The sequence below is a fragment of the Manacus vitellinus genome, unplaced genomic scaffold (assembly GCF_001715985.3).
Source record: "Manacus vitellinus isolate BGI_N305 unplaced genomic scaffold, ASM171598v3 scaffold_24_pilon, whole genome shotgun sequence".
NCBI classification, from domain to species: domain Eukaryota; kingdom Metazoa; phylum Chordata; class Aves; order Passeriformes; family Pipridae; genus Manacus; species Manacus vitellinus.
The window spans coordinates 6340484-6364341 of record NW_021939798.1 but is presented as its reverse complement, the minus strand read 5'-3'; the positions used below and the strand labels follow the sequence as shown (position 1 = coordinate 6364341).

General features: G+C 45.6%; 1 protein-coding gene across 3 annotated transcripts in view; it reads left to right on the top strand.

Annotated features, from left to right (window-relative positions):
• TMEM104 (transmembrane protein 104) overlaps positions 1-23858 on the top strand; it is a 44226-nt gene that overhangs the window by 6909 nt on the left and 13459 nt on the right. For 2 of the 3 annotated variants that reach the window (XM_018073372.3, XM_018073373.2), the window contains exons 6-9: positions 127-207; positions 4592-4691; positions 5463-5571; positions 21858-21951. In XM_018073372.3, coding sequence (XP_017928861.1) covers positions 127-207; positions 4592-4691; positions 5463-5571; positions 21858-21951 — 384 coding nt within the window. The remainder of the gene's footprint in view (positions 1-126; positions 208-4591; positions 4692-5462; positions 5572-21857; positions 21952-23858) is intronic. The other variant, XM_018073374.3, reaches the window with a different exon arrangement.

Below are 23858 nucleotides of genomic sequence, written 5' to 3'. Positions count from 1 at the left end.
CTGCAGCTGTGGAGTTGTACAAACTGTCCTTCAAACTGCTGCTAGAGCTTCCCAAGTGTCCAAGTAGTTTGGCCTCTGGGTTTACTGGAGGGATTGGTTGAAACACTTCTTTTTTCCATCGTGCAGAGAGACGTGGCTCACCCAATATCTTTGAAATCACCGAGAGGGTGGAAATGGGCCAAATGGCTTCCATGTTCTTCAATAAAGGTAAGTGATGCATATTTTCAAAAGGCCCTCCTGGACATTGTGTGTATGGCTGTTGCTTAAGTTTGCAAGGTTTTTTTCAGTGTGGGTTTGCATCCTGAGTTTGTGATAATTCCACCCAAAAGTGTCATTCCTTCTCTCTGTGGACTGTGTTCATCCTCCTGTGTGATGTTTCTATGAAGTATTTATGGGCCAAGTGGGCAAGAACCTGCTGTGGTGGGCACAGAACTAGCAAAACACTGCAGGTTATGGGCCCAGTTTCTCGAGACAGGCAAGTGTGAGTCAGTGCCTTTTCTGACTGCCCTTCACCTGCCTTTGAACTGCATCTGTCCTCTGTGATCTCCACTGTTTAAAGCAGTAAAGCCCAGCTGCAGTGTTTGCCAGTTCCATCTTGGTTGTAGTATTTGTGAATAAGACGTTCAGGCTTCCCTGAGCCCCGTATCAGTGTGAAGGAGAAAGACTTCTGGTGGGAGCTTCTGGGAATTGCCTGTGCCTGGGGAATCATCAAGAGAGCTGCTGGGACATGAACTGCTGAAAGGGTCCCCGCTGAGCATATGACAGGCAGCTGGCTTGTGTTTCTGTTTTTAAATGCTGCTTGTATGCCAGGGAACAAACTTGTAACCGTACTGCAATACATCCCTGTCCATTGCTGTGTGCAACAGAAATGCAAACTACAGTGGTAGGGATTCTGAAACCTGTGAAACAGTACAGTGAAATGCTGTGCAGAGCCAGAACATCATCAGACACCGTGGCTGTGCAGTTTTGAACCTGTCAGGCCCCATTTCTTGTGGAAAATGATGTTTTCCCTTGTTCACTGGCCACCTTGCAAAGAGGTGACGGGCTGGTTTTTTCCACTACGTTACATCAGCATTATGCCAGCATAAGGCTGTTGCCTCTGAAGGACAGCTGGGCTTAAGTATTGAAGATTCTATGAACTATTATTTCTGATTTTAAAGTCTAATTGAAAAAAAAAAACTTTTTAATTTTCATGCATGCCTCTTCTGGGCTTTTGTAGATTTAAATCACACAGGACCATCAGAATAATCCACCTTGGATCAGGCTGCCACATTTCTAGTCAGGGAAGAGAAGTGTGTCAGAAACATCTTGTTCCTGGTCTTGTCTGTAGCACTGAGTTGCTCTGACCTCAGAGAAGTTTTTCCTTGTTTGCTTTGCTATCTATAAAACACTGTGAACACTTCCCTGTCTCTCGATATTCCTCTGAGGAGTAATATTTGGAAGTGCTTTGAGGGCAATCAGCAGGCAATGGGGTTTAGCCGTGTTGCTGAGGCCTCGGCTGTGGAGGGCTGGGGGTCACAGGAGACAGAGAGTCCTCATAATCAAGTTCCAGGAGGCCCCTTCTTTGCCTGTGCTTCAAAGGGGAGCTGAAAAGGATGCCCCAAAACCAGGCAGGTGTTGGGCAAGTGCCTTCTGGACCTCTCTGGTGCTCAGACACTAGAGGGTGCTGGGAATACGTGTCCTCTCTGCCGGCACCAATGTAGCTTCCGAGCAAAGTGAAATAAACTGCTTAGTACTCTTAAATCTTAATCCCTCTTCTTAATGTTGCTTTAGCCACAGTTATCTGATTTCTGTGTTAGGGATCCTCCCCAGGGTCTATTGAGCCCGTGGCAAAGGGATGAATCTGTCTGCAGGAAGGCCACTGGAACAGCTGCAGACCACGGCCTGACTTAACTGGTGACTTCCAGATGGGAAGAGTCTGGGGCAGCTGTAACTCATTTGCTGCTTTTCTTTCCTCTGAGCTCAGCAATGAGGCTTCATCCCTGTTGCTGAGTCCTGGTTCAGAGCCACCCTCTGCCTGGGAGCGGCTGCAGAGACAGAGGAGTGAAGTACCTCCCTCTGCAGATCCGTGCTGAGGTGCTCCCTCGCGATGGCTGCGCAGAAGGGCCTTCAGTAAGGGCTCAGTGACCAGTGTCTGCTGCCTCGTGCTGAGAAACTGGGCCACACTGGGGAATTCTCAGCTCCAGGCACCAACCCATGTGGCTTCACAGCTCACAAATGTCTGGGTGGGTGTTTACTCACGATATACAAAGCATGGATCTAAACCCAGGGTGTCTCAGGGCTTTACAGCCTTCAGAGGGAAGGCTGGTGAAAGCTGTGCCATAGACCTCAAAGCCTCTGATTTCTAGTGAGTTCTCTGCTCCTTTCCCTTGACTGATTTTTATTTTCAGCAATCTGACAGGAGTTGAATCTGCAGTCCTAGGAGGTAAGCTGGGGATAAATCTCAATTTCAGACTGTCTGTTTTCTTAAAGGGAGCTGACTTAGGTTTAGGCTGTGAAGAGCCTGTGTGCTCTTTTGAAAGAGCTGGCTCTGAAGAACTGCTCTGTTTCTTGTTTTAATTTTTTTTATTTTTTAATATGCAGTGTTGGGTGCTTTCTTCTGGGACCAAGTAGTCATTTATTGCAGTAATAGATTGCAGGCACATCTATCATACTGTTTCCTAACAGGAAGTCATTGATTTTCTTTTTTCTCCCTGTTTTGTGCCCAGTAATGAAAGTATTGATTGGGGAGGGTCAGCAGCAGTTTATAAAAGAACTGATGGTAAAGTCTTCCTGTCTTTGAGAAGATGAGTTTGGGAGAGGACTATCACCTGGACTTCCTACAGACAGGGAAGTCTGCACTGAAACAGGGATATAGTGTGTGCTGTTGGAACTGGGTGGTGCTGCTGTGGTTGTGTCAGCCTTATTTTGTGTGGGGAGGGCAGCTGAGGCCTGAGACCAGTGGAGATCCCAAAACAGAATCTGTCTCAATCTACAGTACTAAGCTTAGTGTGTCTGCAGTTTCTGTCCTATTTCAGATATTTTGTTATAACCTTCAACCCTTTTTAATGGGAAATTGGGGAAGACTGGTACGTAGTTTGTTGCTGTCTCCAGAACAGTGCAGAGACTCCTTAACTGTGAAGCCATCTTCAATCTTTCACAGAGCAAGAAAACAAGGGGGAAACTATATGGAATGATCTGACAATTTCTGTAATATCTCCATTTGTCTCTTTAGACAAACCAGGAACGAGTCTAGAGCACTGACTTAGTGCTGCTGTACAGAAACAGGAAAGTTTTCTTGCTGCTTTCCTGATACAGCCCCTTTTTAGGAATGTTTTATGCTAAGTAGGCTCAGCATATTGAATAATTCATTTAAATGAAGGAAGATGTTTCCTAACATCCTGAGGTCCAGGGGCAGTATGATGGCAAAACATGACAAAACTTTGGGGCATCTAAGCTGTAGAAATATGAGTCCATATTCCTGCAGCAGTGTTGTCCTTGTTGGTAGTTGTCACAGCTGTGAGTGTGAGGTGAGGCTTGCACAGGTGAACTGATTTACTCAAGCTGCATTAGGATTAAGCATCAGCTGGCATCACACAACTTGAAAGTATGGGCAGGTTCCTTGAGCTGTTCTCCTTCAGTGTCAACTTCCTAGATGAAACAAATGTGAGGCTTTTTTTCTGTAACTCACCTGTCTCTGAACTAAAATGTCTTCCAATATGTTTTTCCTTGGTGAGATTTATACAGACTTGCTTGGAAGAAGAGAATCCTTTGGTCTCATCAAGTGTTTCTTTATCCCTGCAGATTTTAGCCCTCCACAGCAGTATCTTCTTGTGCCCCAGTAAGGCTGTTCTGTGCACCCAATTAATTTGTGCAAGATTTTTTTAATCTGCTAGGTGAAGGCAGGGCAAGCTTTTTCTTTTTCTTTTTTTTTTTTTTCAAAAAGAAAAAAAAAAAATCCAAAAAATCAGTAGGGGCATGAACAGCATATATGGTGGTGGAAGGGTAAGAGGGCTGAGATACAGAGTTTTAAAGCTTTGCAGAATTATACCTTGGCTCAAGTTGCCACTGGTAGGGAATCTTCCAAAGCAGCTTCATTTCAGCCCTGTGGAGTCTGAGCTCTGCAGGGCCAAGTCCCTAATGTGAAGGTCTTACAGATTTGCAAGCAGAGGGTTTGGAATCAGCAGAGACTAAAAGCATGTTCTCTCTGCATTTCACTGTTTGTCAGATTGTGCTCACACCGAGTCTGAGAGCATCAGCTGGATGTTTGCCTGTGGCTGTTCCAAGCTGACAGCTTCGTCTGGCAGGTGACTTATGTGAGACCTGTTGGTCTTGACTGCAGGATGGGCTTGAACTAGAGGGTTTAGTGTCAGTGCCAGGTATTGAAGGAAGCAGAGTGGAGCTCTGAGGTCCCTCATGCCCCATCAGATCCTGTGCCTTGGTAAGTTCCCTGAGCTTGGGTGAGTTCCCTGCTGCTTTGCTGCAGAAGGAAGGAAATTATGGAGGCAAATGGTGATTTTTAAGATCTTAAAAATTTCGTATATTTGAATTGCAGAGTACAGGAGTTTCTGTGTACCCTGCAGTATCTGGATAATATTTCCTTTTTCTGCAGTGGGTGTCAACCTCTTCTATTTCTGCATAATTATCTACCTCTATGGAGATCTGGCAATCTACGCAGCAGCAGTACCAGTCTCTCTCATGCAGGTGACCTGGTAAGTGTGCTTATTGCTGAGGGGTTGGATGCTAACAGGGAAGAGGGCAGGCTTTGGATTTGATGGGGTTATAAACCTCATTAGGATCAGCTCTACTTTCTGAAGAGTGAAATGGAGAAATGACTCAAGTACAGTTCATCTCTTCAGGGTGGGAAGGTGAAGTTGCTCTGTATTCCCCACCCGAGTGCCTGCAAAGTAGCCGACCTGATTCCAGAGCCCTCGGGTGGGAAGCACTTCCAGCTTCAGCACTTGTAGACATGGAACTTGTTGCTCAAAAGTTTGATTGCAATACTCTGCAATATTTTAGCTTCTCTGTCTCTTTGGGTGAGGGCTGAGAGGTGTGATACTTATTAAGTCAGAGACCAGAGAGTGATGATGTTATGTGGACTTCGCACTGGACTGAGAGTGATGCCTTTCTCAAAGAAACAGATAATGAAAAAGAGTGGTTTGATCAAATCTGGGATGGGCTGGATTTGGACTTGTGTCTTGGAAATGGGAAACCTCAGTGATCTCTATATGACCTAAACTCGCCAGCTTGATGACTAAATGACCAATCTTGCAAATAACTGCAGGTAATTCGAGAATTTACTTTTAAATGCCCAGTACTCAGTGACTTGCTCTGTTACACAGTCCGGAAAGCAGAATGAGGGAGAGTGTTCAGGGAGGGGAGGGGAGGAATGGCCTCTGCTCATTCTTCCTTCTTGAATGCAGGAGAGGGGAAGACATCTGCTAGGAGTTAATTACTGTCTTTTGTTCTCCCTCCTTTCCCAGCAGTGTCACTGGCAACCATTCTTGTAGTGTTGGAGATGGCACAAAGTACAATGACACAGACAAGTGCTGGGGGCCAATTCGGCGGATTGATGCTTACAGGCTGTACCTGGTGAGTTTCTGGAACTGGGATGACCACTGTTGCCACTTAAACTTTGCTTCTAGTTATAAAGATTTTTTTTTTTCCTGTAGAGATAATGTAGTTCAAGTGAACAACACAGTGTGAAACTTTTATTCAATCTGGCCCTTTTGGCCATTTACCTCCTTCCTGTTCTTGGTGACATGGCTGTGTGTGAACTTGTTGGCCATCAGAATGATCCTTATGGTTTTGAGTTTGAGTTCTGTCCATCTTGTTTTGTAGTTTTATATTGCTTAAGCAGGTGAGATGTTCTTGCCAAAAGCTGGGCTTTTCTTCAGTGGGTTTTTCAGTGGCTGGCTAAGTAATATTCACTTGGGGGTAATTGTTGTCAAGATACTGAAGTATATTAAGCTCACTCGACTGCTTTAGAATATAAAATATCCTGAGTTGGAAGGGACCCACAAGGATCATTGAGTCCATTCTTCATGTGAATAAAATTGTTAATGCTGCAGGAGAATCTGCTGTTTAAAAGATGATGGAAACAGCCAGCTTAGACAACATCCAGTGCTATATGCTGCTTTAGTAATAGCTTTGTCTAGTTCAGCATTGTCTATTGCATCTATTACTGTGCTGGGGTTCTGCTGTGAAACCAGGGTTTTTCCCAAAGGATGATGAAATGGCTTTTCTAGATATTGGGGAGTGTTGAGTGCTCCTACCTGGAGACATGTCAGTGGGGCAAAAGGAAAAGAGGATGGGATGCCAGTACTGGATAGTGTGGCTTCTGTTAAGGGTCTTGGTGAGAATTTCAGGAACAAGGAGTGCAGGGAGTGAGGGTGGCTGTGTGTGCATAGAGAAATCCAGAGGTAAAGACTATTTGAGGCAATTTTGCAGTAAGTACATTTTGGATGTGCAGTGGATCACATCCCTGAGTAAACTTGTTCCAGCGTTATTGCAAAAGTAAGAGCTGAGCCTTGGAAATATAAGTGAATGTCAAAGTCTACTTAATAATTTAAGAGAAATATTATTGCTTTATTAAATTGTGTCTTGGTCTGTTTCTTTAAAACTTCCAGAAGATTGAAGATTTCCTTCCTGAATTTCAATAACTCTCCCTGACCCAGCAGAAGGAGCTAGTCAGAAAAGGCAGACATGCATTAATTACTGCCTGCATCTCTCGGATATTATGTCTATAATTCATGAAGATAATTGTTGTTAGGACTTGCAAAATTAAAAAAATTAAGACTGTGTAAGCATTAGACTTGCAGTCTGTGTACATAACTCTCAGAGGAGCTTTTCCCTCTGCTTGTCTTGTGGATTTGGAGAATAAATATCTGCAAATTCTTCGCTAGTGTTAATCCTTTCCTGCTCAGTGACTGGGATGAGGTTTCAGTGCTTTCCTCTGCTCCCCCTTAGAAGGACGGAGGGGTTGTTTGTGGGAGAACAGACCAGTCTGTAGTGGGTTACTGCTGGGGGGGCAATTCTCACCATAACTATTTTCAGGGGACTGCTGGGTGTCAGCATTACCTTCAAGTGACTTTCTCTTAAGGTCTCTAATGCTTCTTACTGGGCGAGAATGGGAGTAAACTGGGACTTGTTCTACCTCCAGTTCTGCTAGTCCCACTCCCTGCTTGACCTGTGTGCTTTCATGCTCCAGAAAACAGAGATGATGGTGACTTCTCTAGGGAGAAGTAAGAGATGTAATCATTTATAAAGCATTCAGACCACAGTACTGACCATGTCCTTGAGTTTGGGCTGCCTCTCAAGTGGCTGTGATGGGTCATATTTTTCCCCCTTTATCCTGGTTAATATTTTCCCCACTGTCCTGTTTGCAATGTGGACAACTAGTGACCAGTTGAGCTCTTGAACTTTCTAAGAGAAACCTGGGCATGGGAGGGCAGGGGGAGGAAGTCACTTGACTTCAAGCAAAAAATTCAGTAGTAAACCATTGTAATTATCTCTACACATTTTGTCCAAGCTTGTTGTGTATAGAAGTAGAGTTTTGACCATGCAAGTAAAGCTGAAACTTGCTTGTCTGAAGAGGAAAAGGCAACATGACAGGAGGGGTGAAATGCATCAAGAGCACAGCTATTCTCTTGGTCCCAGAGGACCATACCCACAGAGAACTTGCTCTGTTGTCTTAACTTTCTTTTTTGAATTCTTGCTTGATGGAATAATTTGGGTTCCACGTTTCAGTGGACAAACAAGGTCTCTTTTTGCAGACTAAGTTCCCCTGTGGCAAGGGGACAGATGGACACTGTGATCCCAAAAGAAAACAGCTGAGTTTTTGGATCAGCCCTTTTGTCCTAGATGTCTGCCTCTAGTTTTCTTACCTCGTCCTAATACTGTATTTAGGTTAAAATGACTTTTAGGAGAAAGATGGGTGGATGTAACTGGAACCTCTTGCCTGTTCCAGTGAAGCAGTTCTCTGAATATGTAGTGTTATATTTCATACTCTGTGCATGACCCCACAGAAAACCTATTTTGGACTACCAGGAGAAATAATCTATTTGAGGTTTTCTGGGCAAATGATGCCAATGGGAGCTGTCTTGTGCCAAGTCCCACCAGTCTGCCAAAGACCTGTGCTGCCTTCCTCCTGTCGACTTTCTCTCCCAACACTGTGTCTTCTTTTCAACAAAAATAATTTCAAACATTTACTCTTCAAGCTGGGGATGGAGAGAGGAATAATGACTGACGTAAAAATCCTTTTTCACGCCTTATTGTCCAAAAAGGCCTCTGGAAGCTGTCTCTGCTCTGATTACTGTGAATGGAAGCTGAAAACTATGTACATAATGAGAATATTTAGACAGATTAAATTCTTCTCTTGAGACTTCCTTGTCTGTGCAGCATCTTTATTGCTGCTCCAGGATTTCACACCTAAGTGTGACTGCAGAGTCTTCAGAGACCACTAGGCCCCTATTAACCTTTGTCTGAACAAATGGTTGTCTCGCTTCTTGTTTATAAATTGCTTTGGAAAATAAAGGTTTGCAAAACAAATAAGTGAAGGCAAGTGCAGGAAATATGTAAATAGACTTCTTCTCCTGTCCCATCACTTGCTGCTAGTATTTGCCTCCTTTTTGGGACGTTTACAGGGTGAGCCTTCCCATGCTGTTCCACGCCTGCGAGGGCAAGACCCCGCAGGGCAAATGGGCTGGAAGGAAGGCGTGTGTTGGGCAGCCCAGCGACCTTGTTGAAGGCAAGCACTGATCACAGTTAGAGCAGATCGATGGCTTTCTATCTTTGCTTCAGATCCATCACCACCCTGTCATGTCCTCGACAGCTGGAGTGACTCCCAAGTCCCTTGGCTGTCTCTGGCAATGCTGAGGACGGGGTTGTGTTCTTTCCCTGCTGAATTCACACTTCAGTGCAGTCACTTTATCATGCTCTCTGTAAGGTCCACGGGGCCTCTGCTGTGGAGGCTGTGGGGCAGGGGCAGTGGATTTCAATTGCAGATCTTTCGTCATAATTCTTTCTTGTCTGTCTGTTCCAGTGATGTAGAAATGTGACATGATAGCCTCTGTTTCTAGAAAGCAGATACTGAAATAAATAAGAGATTAAATCCTGGGGATCAGCAGCCATTCAGAGTGTCTGACCCAAACTGCTTTCATGACCTGGCAAATGACGCTTCTCTTCTGCACCAGGGCAGCTGTTGAAGTTAAAACCTCTCTTCTCTTCAGCCCTCCTCTTCTGGCAATCTGGGACATGGTGCCTTCCCATGATGGAAAGGAAATGGCTTAAATTCTCAAGGGGAGCCGTATGCCTTTGAGAAGAGGCACTGGCACAGGTACTCCTGGTAGCCTGGCTCGGTAGCGCGTCAAAGCTCCCAGGTGCATCTGTTCTGTCTGAGTCTCTGTTGGTTTTTTTAGCTGATTGGGAAAGGGACGCGGCATCCGCTTGTGCCGGTTCACAGATGCTGCAGTATCGCAGGCAGCCCAGCGGGTGCAGGCCGGGCGAGGATGGGAGTGCAGATGGTTTAATGGAGATTATCCCAGTTGGAAATGTGCTTGTGCAGTGAATAAAATGAGCGGGCTCGCAGGCGCTTACCATCCCTCTTCAGGAGGGGACAATGTCACCCCGGCCCGACGCTCTGATCAGTGACCAGAGCGGGGCTGGGCTGCAGCTGCGGGAGGCTGTGCAGGGGGGTGAGGAGGAGGTAGTCTGAGGACACACGTACAATTGCTCAGTGCCAGCAGAACTTAATCGGCAAATGTGAGGGCTGTGCTGATAAGTGTTGATGTAGATCCCGTCCGCCGCGGCGCGGTGCTGCCTTCCCGGCCCGCTCCGGCTCTGGGCTGGAGCGCCGTGCTTTGTGCCGCCGGTGTACGTGCTCTGCTTCCCTCCACAGCGTTTCTCCTTCCCAGCTGTGCCTTCACCCTGCTCTGGGTAAAGGTAGCTCTGATTTTCGTTGTCAAAACGGATCCTTCCAGATGTGTTTACCTGCACTAGGGCAGTTTTATCAGCTTGTTCAGTGCGCAGTGCTTTTGTGACCTGTCTGTGGTTGCCTTCTGGCCTCTGTAGCTTTATTTTTTTTGGTGGGGTTTTTTGCTTTATATTTTGCTTCCTCGCAGTGCTATGAGAGGAGCCCTCATGGCAGTACTTGAACATCCATGCTTGATCTAAGCTGTCTCTTGCCAACTGGGAGCTGGAGCAACAGAGCTGGAGCAGTGCTGCGAGCAGAGCGCTGCTTCCAAGGGCACCTGGGTTTGCTCTGCTGTTCCCTTTGCAGCAAGTGCTTTTCCTCTGCCCTGCCTTCCTCAGCTGTGCCCTGCAGCAGCATCCGGTAATAAATGGGTCACAGCTGCTATCTCCTGGATATTTATTCTTACAGGTCTCAGTGTCTAGAGACCTTGAGAACCAGTGGTGGGGAAGGAACCTGCCTCACTGGCTGGAGCAGGGAGGGCTGAGTTCACAGCACTTCAATGAAAAAGGCTTGGGGTGTTCGTCCTGGGCTCCCAGAGTGAGCCTGTAAAAAGGAAGAAAAGCTGATGGAAGTTTATCCTGATGGTGTGAAGCCATCACCTTGTTTAAATAAATTGCTTAAACTGTAGCATTGTTGTGTTCTAGGTTACCTCAGCTTGCAGTAAGGATGCATCAGGACTGGGGCAGAATTAGCATGTCACCCTGCATATCCTATAAGAAGTTATTCATGGTAAGACCTTCTTGCCAAAAATACCACATTATATTCCTTACCACAAATGCTTTGATGTGGTTTATTATGATACTGATATAGAAATAGAAACAAATGTGCAAAAAAGGCAGCTGTTACTTCTGTGCATAGATGCAGTTCTGAAAGCCTTCAAAATAGGGAAAAGCTTCTCAAGGATCCAGAATATTGTGCCATTACTGTGTACACAGGCACCCGAGTTTCGAGCCATTGCTCTGGCAAGAGACGAATTAGAACTGCATTAAGCATAAATTTCAGTAGCCCTAACTGTTACAGGTGCCTCTGAAATACAGCTTTGCTTGGCGAAAAGCCCAGTCTCGGGGGCTGATTGGAGTCTTCTCATGCCTCTCACCTAGTCAGCTTCCAAAAAGTGAGGTCAGTTAAGTTGTTGCTTTGGTCTGAAGTGGTTGAAGTAGTACAAGAGCCAAGTTCAGCTAAAATAAATGGTGTTTGGATGTGGGATGGGAAGGCAAGTCTCAGCTCTTTTTATTGTGCAACTAATAGGTTGAAATTGGCACACAGCCTTGTTAATATGGTATAAATCCTGCCTCCTTCATCCTGGTCCATTCTTCCGTGGGCTCATCAATAAATTCTTTCGACTGCTCGCTCATCATATGCCTGTGACAGATGAACTGGCTCTTCTGGAGGTTCCCACAGCCCTTGTGTTTCCTAATGCAAAGGAAACTTCAGATAATAACTGTGAATAAGAGGTTCTTCCTGAGCTGGCAGGAGGAGAGGCAGACAAGTGTGGTGTTGTGAGAATGAAATATAAACTTGTTGTACTAGTGACCTAAGAGCTGGAGTTCAGCTTCTGATGCGTGATTTTTCTTGCTTCCTTGTAACTGATGGCATTTTGAGTAAAAGAAACATCAGCCAGAAGGCAAAGCTCCCTGCTGCTAGGGCTGGATGGGAGAATCAGCCTTTGGTACCAGAGTGAAGCAACTGCAAGACCACGGATTGAAGCAACTAGCATTAATGGATTAGCTTGTCTCTTTTCACTGGAAAATCAATAGTGCAGGGGACTGGAATGTGTTTTCTGTACAGAGCTGTCTGTTCACTTCACAATGAGAAGTGGGTTTTTCCTAAGTGGAGCTTGGGTTGTGCTGTCACTTGAATGCTGAGCTTTTCCAAAGGCCCAATCCTGTCCCTCTCCTGTCCCACCTCCAGCAGGCTGGCAAAGGCTGTCTGGAAGGGAATGGTGCTGTGCTGCTGCTTAATATGCCTGGCCAGGTGTGCTGCAGGGGCTACCAGCCCTTAAGAGAAGCAACGTGGCTGCTGTGATGGGCAGAGACCATTGGTGAGCTCAGACACACTTCTCTGTTTGCTTTTGGGTGCTTCCTGCAGGTGGGAACTCACCAGTGGTGGTACTGGGCTCAAACCACAGCCCCTCTTCCCAGCACAGCCACCCTGGCAAGGCTGAGAGGCCATGCTGCTGCTTTCCCTGAATAAAGCTGTCCTCTGGAGTCAGCTCACTTGGACAGCAAGGCAGCAAAGCTGACACTGTTCTCTCCTGATACTGGAGACCAATCTCTCCCAAATAGGGCAGGTGTCAGAACTGATATTTGTGATCACCCGCTCCCTACACCAAGTTGTAACGGTTTAATAAGGGCCTTTTAAAATTCCTTTCTTGGACTAGACTGTTTCAGCAGACTCACAAATCTTTCATTTTCAGAACACTTGTAGAAAATAAGTAATAAATATCCCCTGTGCAGTGTTATTTTGTGCTGTGGTAGTGACACCATCCTAGAAACCAGAGTTGGAGAAGACCTGTTAAGTCAGCTAAACACTCCCCAGGGAAATGCAATATAAGCCTTTTTCTCAACAGCATATTTTCCAGTATTTTGCTCGGTGCTTTAACATCAGCTTTGTTTTTAAACAGAGGTCTGACCTTGCTGCCTGCCTGATTCACATCAGCATTTTCGAGTAAGACAGCAGTCTTGATCTCTCATCTCCTGAAATGATCGTTTAATTCCTTAATGTGCAGGTAGAAAGCACCAGGGCTGGAGAACTGTGCAGTTATGCCTCTTCAAACATTACCAGCGACTGGAGATGAAAGAGCTCTGGACAGACTGGTATATCTTTATACTCCTAAATAAGTCTGCAACTTCTTAATATCATCCTAAATTGCGCTTTATGTCTGGGTGAGATCACTGACGCTCTTGTCCAAAAATGTGGATTTTTGGACTACATCAGCAAATCCCACACGTGGCTCATGCTTCTGTAAGCAGGACTATAAATACAAATAATGCAGCTGGGATTTATCTTGTAAGTTGAAGTCGGTATAATGCTCTGGGGCAGAGCTGATCTCTGAAGCCTGTTGCACCGGTTTGGTGTGCACTGTACAGGGAAGGCAGAGGAGAAGGCTCAGAGCAACAGACACCCCACTAGCCCCAGGCACCAAAGCTTTATCTCTTCTTTTGTGCTGCTGCTAAGTAGCTACAAAGTGTGAGATGTTTCCTTCCCTTCAGGCAACTCCTCCCTGACACAGTGAGCCGGTTAATGCTGTCCCTGAAGCTGAATCCTCCAGGCAACTGGAGAACCCTGTGAAACTCAACTGAGAAGTTCGTAGGGAGAAAAAGTAAAGAGGGAAAATAACAGCCTTGTTGTGGGGGCACTGTAGGTGTTGTGGCAGACAAGGGGTTAGTGGCCTTCAGGAACATTCATCCTTGCTGAGCCCAAGTACCTCCTACCCCTGACAGCTTGTAGCTTGATATGTTTGCAGGGCCCTCTGTGCATCTGTGTCACGCTGGTCCACATCTTCCTCGCTTTGTGCTGTCTATCCCAGGGGTTTCTGTAGTCAATATAAATATTGTTGTAGTTGCCAATGCCCTGCCAGGAGAGGCTATGAATATGCAGGAATTTCGGGAAGTATCCGTGTATAAAGATGATGCCCTCGTGTATAAAGATGATGCCCTCGCACTTTGTTGGAGGGAACTCATTAATCTCTTGTACAGTGCTAATAAACTGGGCAGGCAAGGGACAGCTTCTCAAGGTCACCCAGTGTCAGGAAGGAGGAAAGCTCCACTTTCCTACCCTGTGGGAGATCAAAGCAAGCTGATGGTGGGGGTACAGCCAAACTTGGCTCTGCAGCATCTCTGCTGCCCTTCCAAGTATCACAACCCAACCATTCAGCTCTCCTGCATCCATCCACTTTGCTGCTTCCCTCCTGCTTGTTCAGATGCAATTAGGAGATGCAGAATAAGGGGGAGCCAGGGGTCAAGGAGGCGGTAAAGTGATTACAAGATGCTGCAAACGGCTGTGCCATAAATACTCCAATGATGAAAAATTAGATGCCAGTCACCTCGGGGTTATTGCTGGCCTCTATCTTTCTCTTGTTGTGAAAAATGATAATGGAAGCGTATTTACCCCAGAGAGTGCAAGCTTGCCGCTGGCTGTGGTCCTGCACACCCCAGGTGTGCCAGGGAATGCAATCTTTGCGCTGAATGACTTTCTGAAAACACTTTGTGCCTGAATTCCTTCAATTTAAGTGGAGGAAGAACTCAATATTCCGGAGTGTTCTTTCCAAAATGGAAAGTTTCTGGTGCTCAGAGATGGGCCAGCTCCAGAAACAGGCTGTGGCCCTCAGTGAGGGTGGGGAAGGGAGAGAAGAGCAGCACCTTCAGGTACTGCTTTGCTGTCTGTGGGCTGCTTCTGCCTTGGCCTCCCAGAGCTGCACTTAGAGGCTGCTCAGATGCTGGCTTGTTGTGTTGGATGCCCAGCAAGGTCAGAGCTTGTAAGGAGCTGGGACAAGTACACTTGTTTGCTTGCCGAGCAGTCAAAATCAAAACCTGGTGGTGGGCTGGAGCCTTTGAAAATCTATCAATAATATTTAGATCCGCTGAAGTCAGTAGCTTTGGGGATACAAATCCTTCTTTCCATCTCTGGCAGAAGGTCTTCCATTTGGGAAGAGGCTCTGGGATCACTGTAGCACTGGAACCATGACAGGCAGCATCCAGCTTAAAGGGTACTGTGAGCGTGAGTAGGTCAAAAGCCACTCACTTCGCTGGCAAAAACCAGCCTGGCAGCAGCTGAGGTCTTAGTTCCTGGAGGATATCTCCTCCCTGCCTGAAGGAATTGGGGGAAAAGGTGGGGGAAGGTTCCTCAGTGCCAGGAATACGCCTCCTGTGAGTTATGACTATAAACCTCTGCCAGGTGTCCCAAGAGTGGCACGTTAATTACCGGAGCTGCTGTGGCAGCAGATGCCTGCTGTACCCAAAGCGTTACTGCCCTTGTTTCTTTATCTATAAATATTCCTTGTGGGATGTCTGGCAGCTGCATCCTCCCTCCATTGTGACTTCCTGACTCTACAGGGGATCTGGAGGTTAAAATCCCTCTTGCCTCCCAACTTCTTTGAGCAATCCTTGTTCTGTAGCTGGTTTATCTCTTTTCAACCAACTCTGAGCTTCATAACAGCTTGTCTGCTGATAACTTGCTGCCTATCAGCACGGCCCCTGCTGCAGCCCTGCCTCCAGCCTTGAGAGGCTGTGGATTTTCAGCTTTATTTTTTTTTTCCCATCTCTCTAAAAAGCTCCTTCCTGAACAATCAGACTCTTTTCATGTATTTATATTTGTACTGTCCACTGCAAGGGGTAAAGCTTTACCAAGGAAAGCTTGGATCGCCGCCCTCACTGATGGGCCATCTGGCTCTCTAGCTCGAGATATGAGCTCATGCAGGACAGAAACATGGCCTTGTCACCCCAGTGAAGGGGAGGAGAGATGGCAGAGGGGACACAGTGCTCAAGACCCTTTTCCCTTGATATGTTTTATCTGAAAAGGACTGAGGCTGTGGCAGCAGTGACTGGAGCCTGCTGTGGGGTAGCACAACTTGAAGTGCATCAGAGGAGCTACCAGAGGCTGCAGGTGTGTGTTGGAGCTGCTGAAATGTGATTAAGCTGTTTTCTCTATCTAGGAGTCCCAAACAGGTGTGGGGAAAGCACCTTGCATTTAATATTTCTCTCCAAAGTCAGCCCTAAAAATTCTCTGAGGATATGAATAGACACTCATTCCTAAGAAATTACTGAAGACAATAGGTTTGGTTCAGCATTCCAACCAGGAGTAAAACCTCTGACTTGTGTCCATGCTGGTAAATCAAGTTTTGCTTTTTGGTCCTTTTTTTTTTTTTTTCCCTAGATGTGATACATTCTAGTGGAAAGCACCTGAGGTGGGAACAGAGCATCCCTGTGCTCCTGACATCTCGTTTGTTCTCTGTACTTGTGCAGTCTGGTTTTGTTGGATTGTTTCCTCTGTCCCTTCCAGGGCTCATCTGAGTTGTGAAATAGCTCTGAGCTCGGGGACGTCTTGCAGAAGCAGAGCGGGTGTCAGAGTTGCCACTTCTTGACAGCATGTAAGAAATGTCTGCTTTTTCCTGCCGTGCTCAAGGAGACTTTCCTTGAGCTCTGAATCAAACAAAGCTTCCTCTGGGAAGGGCTTGTTCGGTCTGTCAGCGTCATGCCTTGCTGTGGGAATGCTGTGTACCCACAGTCCTGGATCAGGCACCCAAACCCTCAGCTTTCCTGCCAAGGTGTCATAGTCTACCAAGGAGAGTGATCCATTTTGTTAAACCAGTGACTTTCTCATCAGATGTCAGCTTGCCCCCCATCAGAGTGGGGTTATTGCTGTGCTCTGTCTTGCAGGACAGAGGTACTATTGCTCAACAGCTGTGAAATCTAAACATCGGTATCTGCAGAGATGGACTTGATACCATCCTAAAATGAAGCTTGTCTGAGATGTTGTCACTTCTGCCAAGGGGGGAAACAAGAAGTCCAAGGAATGATTTGGTTTGGGCTGGGTTCTGTTTTTGAATGAGGGTGTGGAAGGCTGAAAGGAGGAGAAAAGGAAAAGGCAGGGTGGCTGGGGCCCAAAGGGAGATAGATATTTAAAGAGTGAGTGCTACAACATCTCTTTTACCTCTTACCTTCGCATTAAAACTGAGGGATCATTGCCCCGTTATCTGGAACTTATTAACTTCTCATTGGTATGACAGCCCTGTGCTGCATAAATGCATTTATTCAAAAACTGTCAAACTTTATGCTCTGCTCCTGGTGCATTTGCTGTATTTAACAAGATTAATCTTCACGGTCTCACTTTGCTCAGGTAAATATCCTGCTTCTACCCAACCTGTCTGAACGCTTCCAGGTTCTGAATCAAGAAGAAGCAATAGCTACTGTTTTTAATTCACTACTTGGCAAGCACCAAAGACAGATGCAATTCTTACAGATGAGTTTGTGGAGCATAAAAACAAGCAAGTTCTGATGACAGTTATGAATGAGGCTGGCTTTTGAGATGGTCCTCTTGCAAATGTATGCAGGCACTAGCCATAATGCTGTAACTACTGCATCTAATACATGAATCAGCCACGTTTTGGATGCTAATTGTGCTTCCTGAGCTGTATTGGCTGCCTTTGTAAAAGCTACATGCTGGGAAGCAGATGAAAGCTATTGAATTGTACTGGTTCAGAGTGATGGATGGACCCTTCAGGTCAATAAAGAACCTGTTTGGTCAAACAGCCCTCTGACTGGCTTGAGGCATGTTTGTATGGTCTGAAAGACTCTTGGCATTAGCTGGCCATCACTTAGTGGTTGAGAGCTCTCTTGGTGGTCCTCTTGGCTGAAACTAAGCTGATAAAAACCAGCCAGATGTCCTATTAACGCTTGATCTTACTCTTTGCTTTTTTAAGATAAGGCAATAAACAAGGTTACATAACCAAGTTTTAGCATAAGAGCTTTAATAAAATATACTTTTAGAAATATATAAATATATATAAAAATATATTCCAGGCAATGGTAAGCCCTAGCTAGTTCCCCTGTGGCAAGAAGACTCGAGTTGACCAGCCTGCTTTTTCATTTTGAAATACTGAGAGCTGACAGGTGCAGAGGCTGGGAAAGTGGTGTCAGCTGAGTTGCAGGCTCAGAGAAGCTCCCAAACCTTGGTGCCTGTACTGCTATGGCTTGGCTTGGTGGGAGGAATGGATTTGAAGACCCTCCCAGGGGTTGAACAAGCTGGTGTGCTGCTTGTGGCTCCTACTAACCTGCAGGGAAGAGCGTAATCCAGGGTGACAAGCTGCTGTTCTTTCTTCTACCCTCACTGGCTTCTCATTTTCTGACTGGAAATGTCAGTAAAAGCAAGAAAAACAGTGGTTTTTCAGACACTAGCATGCTGGATCTTCATGCTGTTTTTCAGCATAAGAAAGGAAGGAAAAAGAAAGGATTTTACATTTATTGGCTATGTGTGGGTTCCACATACCCTCCACTATGAGCCTGGGGACTTTTCTGGCCTTTCCTGTTCAATGGAGGAGTTTGGACAGAAATTAGGGAATCACTCTTAATAGGCAGCCCTGTGCAAAAGCACTGCCATCCTGTGAATATGAACAGTATTTAATAGGTCCAATTCTCCTCCTTAGCCAAGGGAAGCATTCCTTTACCTCCTTTGAGTTTAGCAATGAATCAGCCACATGTGCCTGTTTCTAATACGAAACCACTTCATTAGTAGAAAAATCTTTAATCAAAGTAGACTACGGTCATTCTGCCTTGGGTTAATTTGCTGAATCTTAGGAAGAGAATGATAAACTCCTAGAACATATCTTGGCTGGCTCAAGAGGTGAACTGGAAAACTTGGGAGAGCTTTTTGATGTGTTGGGGATCTGCATATTCGATTTCTGGCAGGGATGACTGGTGCAGGTTTCTGTGTAGGTTTTAGATAGTTTGAATTACACGTGTAGTGAAGCACCCTGTAAATTATTTCCCTCTGGGAGAGACCTGATCTTGGGAAACATCAGGTGGAAAGTTTGGGTATGTGTCTGAAGTGCTTATTTGGATTTACTTTTTCCTTAGGGAGAAGTTATGAAACTAATTAACTTAATGGGTCGGAAGAGCATTGAAGTGTCTGGCACAACGAGGTAGAGAAAGTAGACACCCTCCTGCTAAGCATTGTGGTCTCTTCTCGTGCTTTTAGGGATGTTTTTAATAGGGTTCCTGGCCTTGGGACTATTCTGAGGATTGATGATGAGATTAGTTCTAATCCAGGGACTAAGTCCTTGCTCCTTGTGTCCTGGTTGTTGGTGAGGAGCTGACCCCTTTGTCCTGCCCTGTGCTCAATCCGGTGGAGCTGTACACCATTGCACTTCAAAATTATGTTAATCTGGCTGTTTACTGCCTTGTTCTGCCCAACCTTTCTCCTTCTAAGCAGTCCAGTGTGTGCTGTGGCCTCCATTCATAAAAGTGGTTGGCACAAATCCCTATAGAGCAGGGCACCCTTATCTCATTGCAGGCCTTAGCATTGTTTGTATTGATCCATGGATATCCATCTCGGATCACTAATGGACATCAAGTGGAAAAGGTAATAAATTTTTATTGCACTAGAATTAATCTCTCACTTGGTTCCTTTGGACCAGCTCCAGGATCTTGTTAAGAGCAGAAGATACTGATCATGCTAAAGGATGGGAGGGGAATCCAGCCATTCAAGCACAACGACCTGGGCCTGTTCCCGGAGAGCTGAGCAGTAACGCCCAGAGAGGAGCAGAGTTGAAAGCTTTGCTCAATGGATTTAATTTTTTAGGGTGCTTTGAGGACTGGAGAATCACTGCAGAAGGTGCAGAGTAAATCAGAAGAATTCTTTCTGCTTCTTTAGCAGATGTTGGGGAGCATGTAAGAGACACAGGTTCTTCCAGCACTTAATGATGCTTTTGGTGCTTTTCAGTCCCACCTCTACCTTAACACAGCTCTTTCCTCAGTGTGTGAGACAAATCTGGATTTCACACACAGCTGTGTGCTGTGTCAATCCTTCCTATGGTTTGAGGGGCTGTTTTGCCAATTGGTTCTGGTGCATTCTCATTTGCAGCAGACACCTGTTCCTTAATTATCACCATCCTTCGTCCGTCTCTTTGTGTTTCAGCGCTTACTGACACAGGAGCTATTAACGTGATTTGAAGGGAGGCTGTGTTGAGCAGCGTCTGTTTTGGGGGAGAGGAGGTTGAAAGAGATTAGTCACAAACTCAAGAATAATTTTCAGTGAGAGAGTTGGTGTCTATGGTTTGCTCTGGGTCGTTGCCTTACATTGCTCTTCAGTCTAAAGTTGATTTAGTCCTTTGGGGTTTGTGTGCTGTCCTAGGACAGAATGGCAGTCCGAAGAGAGCAGGAGAGTAGGGTTAAGCTCCTGATTAGAAGAAAGGAACAAGAGGGAGAAGATTAAAAAGATTAAAAAAAAAAAAAAAGAGAGGCTTTTAACTGGCTGGTTTGCTTCTGTGTTAAAACTGGAAGCGTCATAACTGTTAATGCTGGTTTAGCTTCTAGTCTTTGCCAGTTATGCCTGTGGTGGTGTATTCTGTGTGATTTCAGTGTTTCCTCCAACAGCCATCAGTTGCTTCACAAATCTGAATTCTGTGCATGCTTCCTTTCCTTTTTTTTTCCAAGCAGAAAAAACAAGACTTGGTGTAAGCGATGGCCTCAGATCAGGATATGTCTTCACCAAGTGACGAGTCAAACCGAGGGTTCTCTCCCCTGGTCCCCTTCTGGGTTTACTTTGGTCGTCTGAGAGTACTTGTGATGCGAGGCATTTCCAATTTGCCTTGCAGATATTCTGAAACTGTCTCAAAAAAGGTTTCTGGGGGTTGTACTAGTCTTAAAATAGCTTGAATTCTGTTCTGTCCCTGACTCTGTTGGGGTCAACAGAGACCTTGAGGCTCGGCAACCTGCCCCTTTGAGTCCCAGTTCTTCACTTCTGGTGACACCTTTTCTTGAACTGCTTTAAGAAGTCACGGAAAAGAGCAATGTGTAAATATTAATGTTGAATATTTGTCTTTAAAAATCCCTTTGGGATGCTCTACTAACCTGGTCTGTGTGTGTTGTGGCTTTCTAAACACTGCCTGCTTACAGTGTTTGGACCTGTTAGTGTATCAATAGCTGGTGCTATCCCATGGATGACAGGCAGGGCTCTCTTCTGTAACACCTATTTTGTCTCCCTGTCACAAGTAGCTTCTTTCAGTCTACATTCAGACCACAGCCAAAGCCTGTTTCTTCCTGCAGCAAAGCCTCTTCTCTTCTCTCTGGGGTAGGTGGGGCTTGAGTGCCACTTGGTGCCCAGAGAGAGGTGACAGTGCTGCAGAGGACATCACCTCTGGGCATGGGCTGGCAACGTGGTTGCCTTGTGTGCTCTAGGAGAGTGCTAGAAGAAACTCACGTGGGAAGCTGTGTAGTCCAAATTTCTAGGATGGACCTTTGTTGGATGTTTTTGTAACCCAGCTAAAAGAGATGCAACAGACTGGTGCTGCAGCAAACCCCAGTTCAATTTGCCCCATCCCTGGAAGTGTTCAAGGCCAGGCTGGACAGGGCTTTGAGCAATCTGGTCTAGTGGAAGGTGTCCCTGCTCATGGCAGGGGGATGGAACTAGATGGCTTTAAGGTCCCTTTCAACCCAAGCTGTTCTGTGATTCTATGAAACACTGGTCTCTTAATACACATCTAAAGGGGCAGTGAAGAAAGGTCTCTCTTCATTGACAGAACCTTTAATTTTCACACTGAATTAAGTTCTATCTTATGAGTATCTCTGATTTTCTTTTCCTCACTTTGCACAGGTCCAAGCTTCCAAGTCAAGAGCTGAACTGTTACACTATAGCTTCCCACTATATGTTTTTCCATATATAAAAAAACCTATATCTTTTATACAAGCAACCTAAAGCTCGGGGGGAAAAAAGTTCCAGGCAGACCTGGCTCCATTGCTGTTGAGCCTGGGATACCCTGAAGCCACCCCATCAATGTTAATGCAAGCAGACTGGTCAGGGCTATTGCTATTCAGACCTAAACTGAGCATGTACCCGGGCAAAGAGGCCACAGTTTAATATTTAATGTTCCGTAAGGCTGCACTGAGAGCTTTTACTGAAATGTGTCAGTAAAGGAGTGCTGGAGCACTGATAGCCAGTGGCCAAGAGCCAAGAGGATCCTGAGCTCTACTTCTGCCCCAGGCATGTTCTCTGATACCAAACAGCTCACTTGACCCCCTGTGTGTCAGCCAACTTAGCTGTAAAATTAAGCAACAAAAGAAAGTTTCATGACAAACGGACATGTCTGGAGGTGAACCTTCAGTGCAAGCTTTGTTCTACTACTAAATTTGTCTTACTGGCAGAATTTCTGAGTTTTAATCTAATGTGTGTGTTTTTGTTCTCCTTCCAGGCAGCATTCACTCTCCTCTTGGGTCCTTTCACCTTCTTCAATGTGCAGAAGACCAAGTATCTTCAAATCATGACGTCCCTCATGAGATGGATAGGTGAGTCTTGGCAGAGCCCCGGCCACCTCTTTACCACTGATGGAACCTGAGTCACGCCACTGACGCTTCTCTTTGGCAAGATGTTCCTGTTTGGAAGCAAGTGCTTTTCAAAACAACCTCTTTGAGGACAATTGTGCAGGCCTAATAAATCTTTGAGGAGAAGGATTTTATTCTAGGATGAATTTTCTGATTAAAGCAAGACAAAGTGTTCTCAATCAGGTGTGGTAGGTGGATGAAGTTTTAGTCTGGTTTGTGTGAGAGGCAGAAAGGGTTTGGAAGAGTCTCCTGCATGGGGGCTGTCTGTGATATCCACCAGCTGTAAGTTTCTCATTCTCACAGCATGTGTACAACAGACTTTGAAGAATCTTTGTTTTGATCCGAGAACAAAAGGTGCTTCTGTCAGACTTTCCACCCTTAGTTTTATCATCTGTTTGCATTTTATTTTCCTGGGTCTTCTTTTATGGTAGGATGTGCTGCATTGGAAACCCCCAAACCAATGTGTGTTGTCCTTGGGAAGCCCTGCTCCCATGAGTTCTCTCTAAAATCTTATTGCCAAGAACTTCTGGGAAGACAGGTCATTCCCTGAAGAGAAATAAGACATCACTACCTTTTTTTTCTTTTTTTTTTTTCCTTTTTTTTCTCCAATGCCTTTGTCATTCAAAGATGCAGCTGCCTCGTGTCTGAATTGTGTGTCTACATGCCCTTAAAGGCTGAGAAGTGTGTGTGTGTGTTGTGGAGGCTTATGTTCAGGTTTGTCTATTTTTGTGTAACCTAGACAGACTAACTGATATTCAGGGCTAATAAAGAGCATTTCTGCAGGTTAATAACCAGCATTTCTGCAGGTCAGCAGTCTCCTGGTTCATGAGTCCAGACCACTCAAGCACAGAATTAGCTCTGTTTATACCTATCACTGACCTGAAATAAGAAGAAAAGCTGCTTCTCTGAGTATTTCCCACCACACACATTCTTGACCTGACTGCAGTTGGGTATTGTCCCTTTTCCTGAATTCATCCTGTATCATCCTTTTCATGAATTCATCCTGTTTGGAAATGCTGGCAGTCACTGGAGAGGAACAGAGATCCTCTGTTCTAGAGAACTCCTGAGATGGGGTTAAAGCAGTTGTCACCCAGGAAAATGAAGTTGGATTTTGAGCTCTCAAGCCTCAGATGTTGAACAGCTTGATTTAACAAATCCTGACCTTGGATGGTGTGAAAATCCTGAATGTCTGTTTTTTCCCCTTTGTTGTCTGAGCACATGAAAGGTTTGAAAGCCCTCACATTCTTCAGAGAAGGGTTATCTCATTAAGGGGTACTAAAGGATGAGGAAGTTTTGGGTCCTTTTTTTCCTTCTACTTTTTTTTGCAAGAGTGATCTCTGCTCAGCTGACTGGCCTGTTTCCAATCACCCTGCCTCCTCTTTCCTGGTAAAGACATCAGTCAGAGCTCATCCTGTCTCTGTGACAGCCTGATGCCTGCCTCATCTGCTGTTGGTTTCCCTTTAGCCAGCTCCTTCCAGTATGAGGACTGCTAAACCTTGGCATAAAGGCAGAACTGTTCCTCTTTTTCACCTCTTGATGGAGAGGGACAAAGGCAGTGTTTGCAGAAGTGTAGGGGAAATTCATGCTTTAGCCTGATTGATTCCTACATCAGCACACTGGGGAACAGCTGCCCCAGATAATGATAGTTAATGACCCTGACAGCACCTCAGTGGCTACTTAGAGCAATGGATTCCGTATGTGTACAATGAGGGATGGATTTATTGGGAAGGACGATTTATCAAAAAGCCATGTGATGCAGGGAATAGAGAAAAGCTCTTGCTGCAGATTCTGGGGTAAGGATGGATCCTGTACTGCTGAGATTTATCAAGCTGGCCTCTCCCATGTCCTTACATCACTGCTGTCCCCTCCTC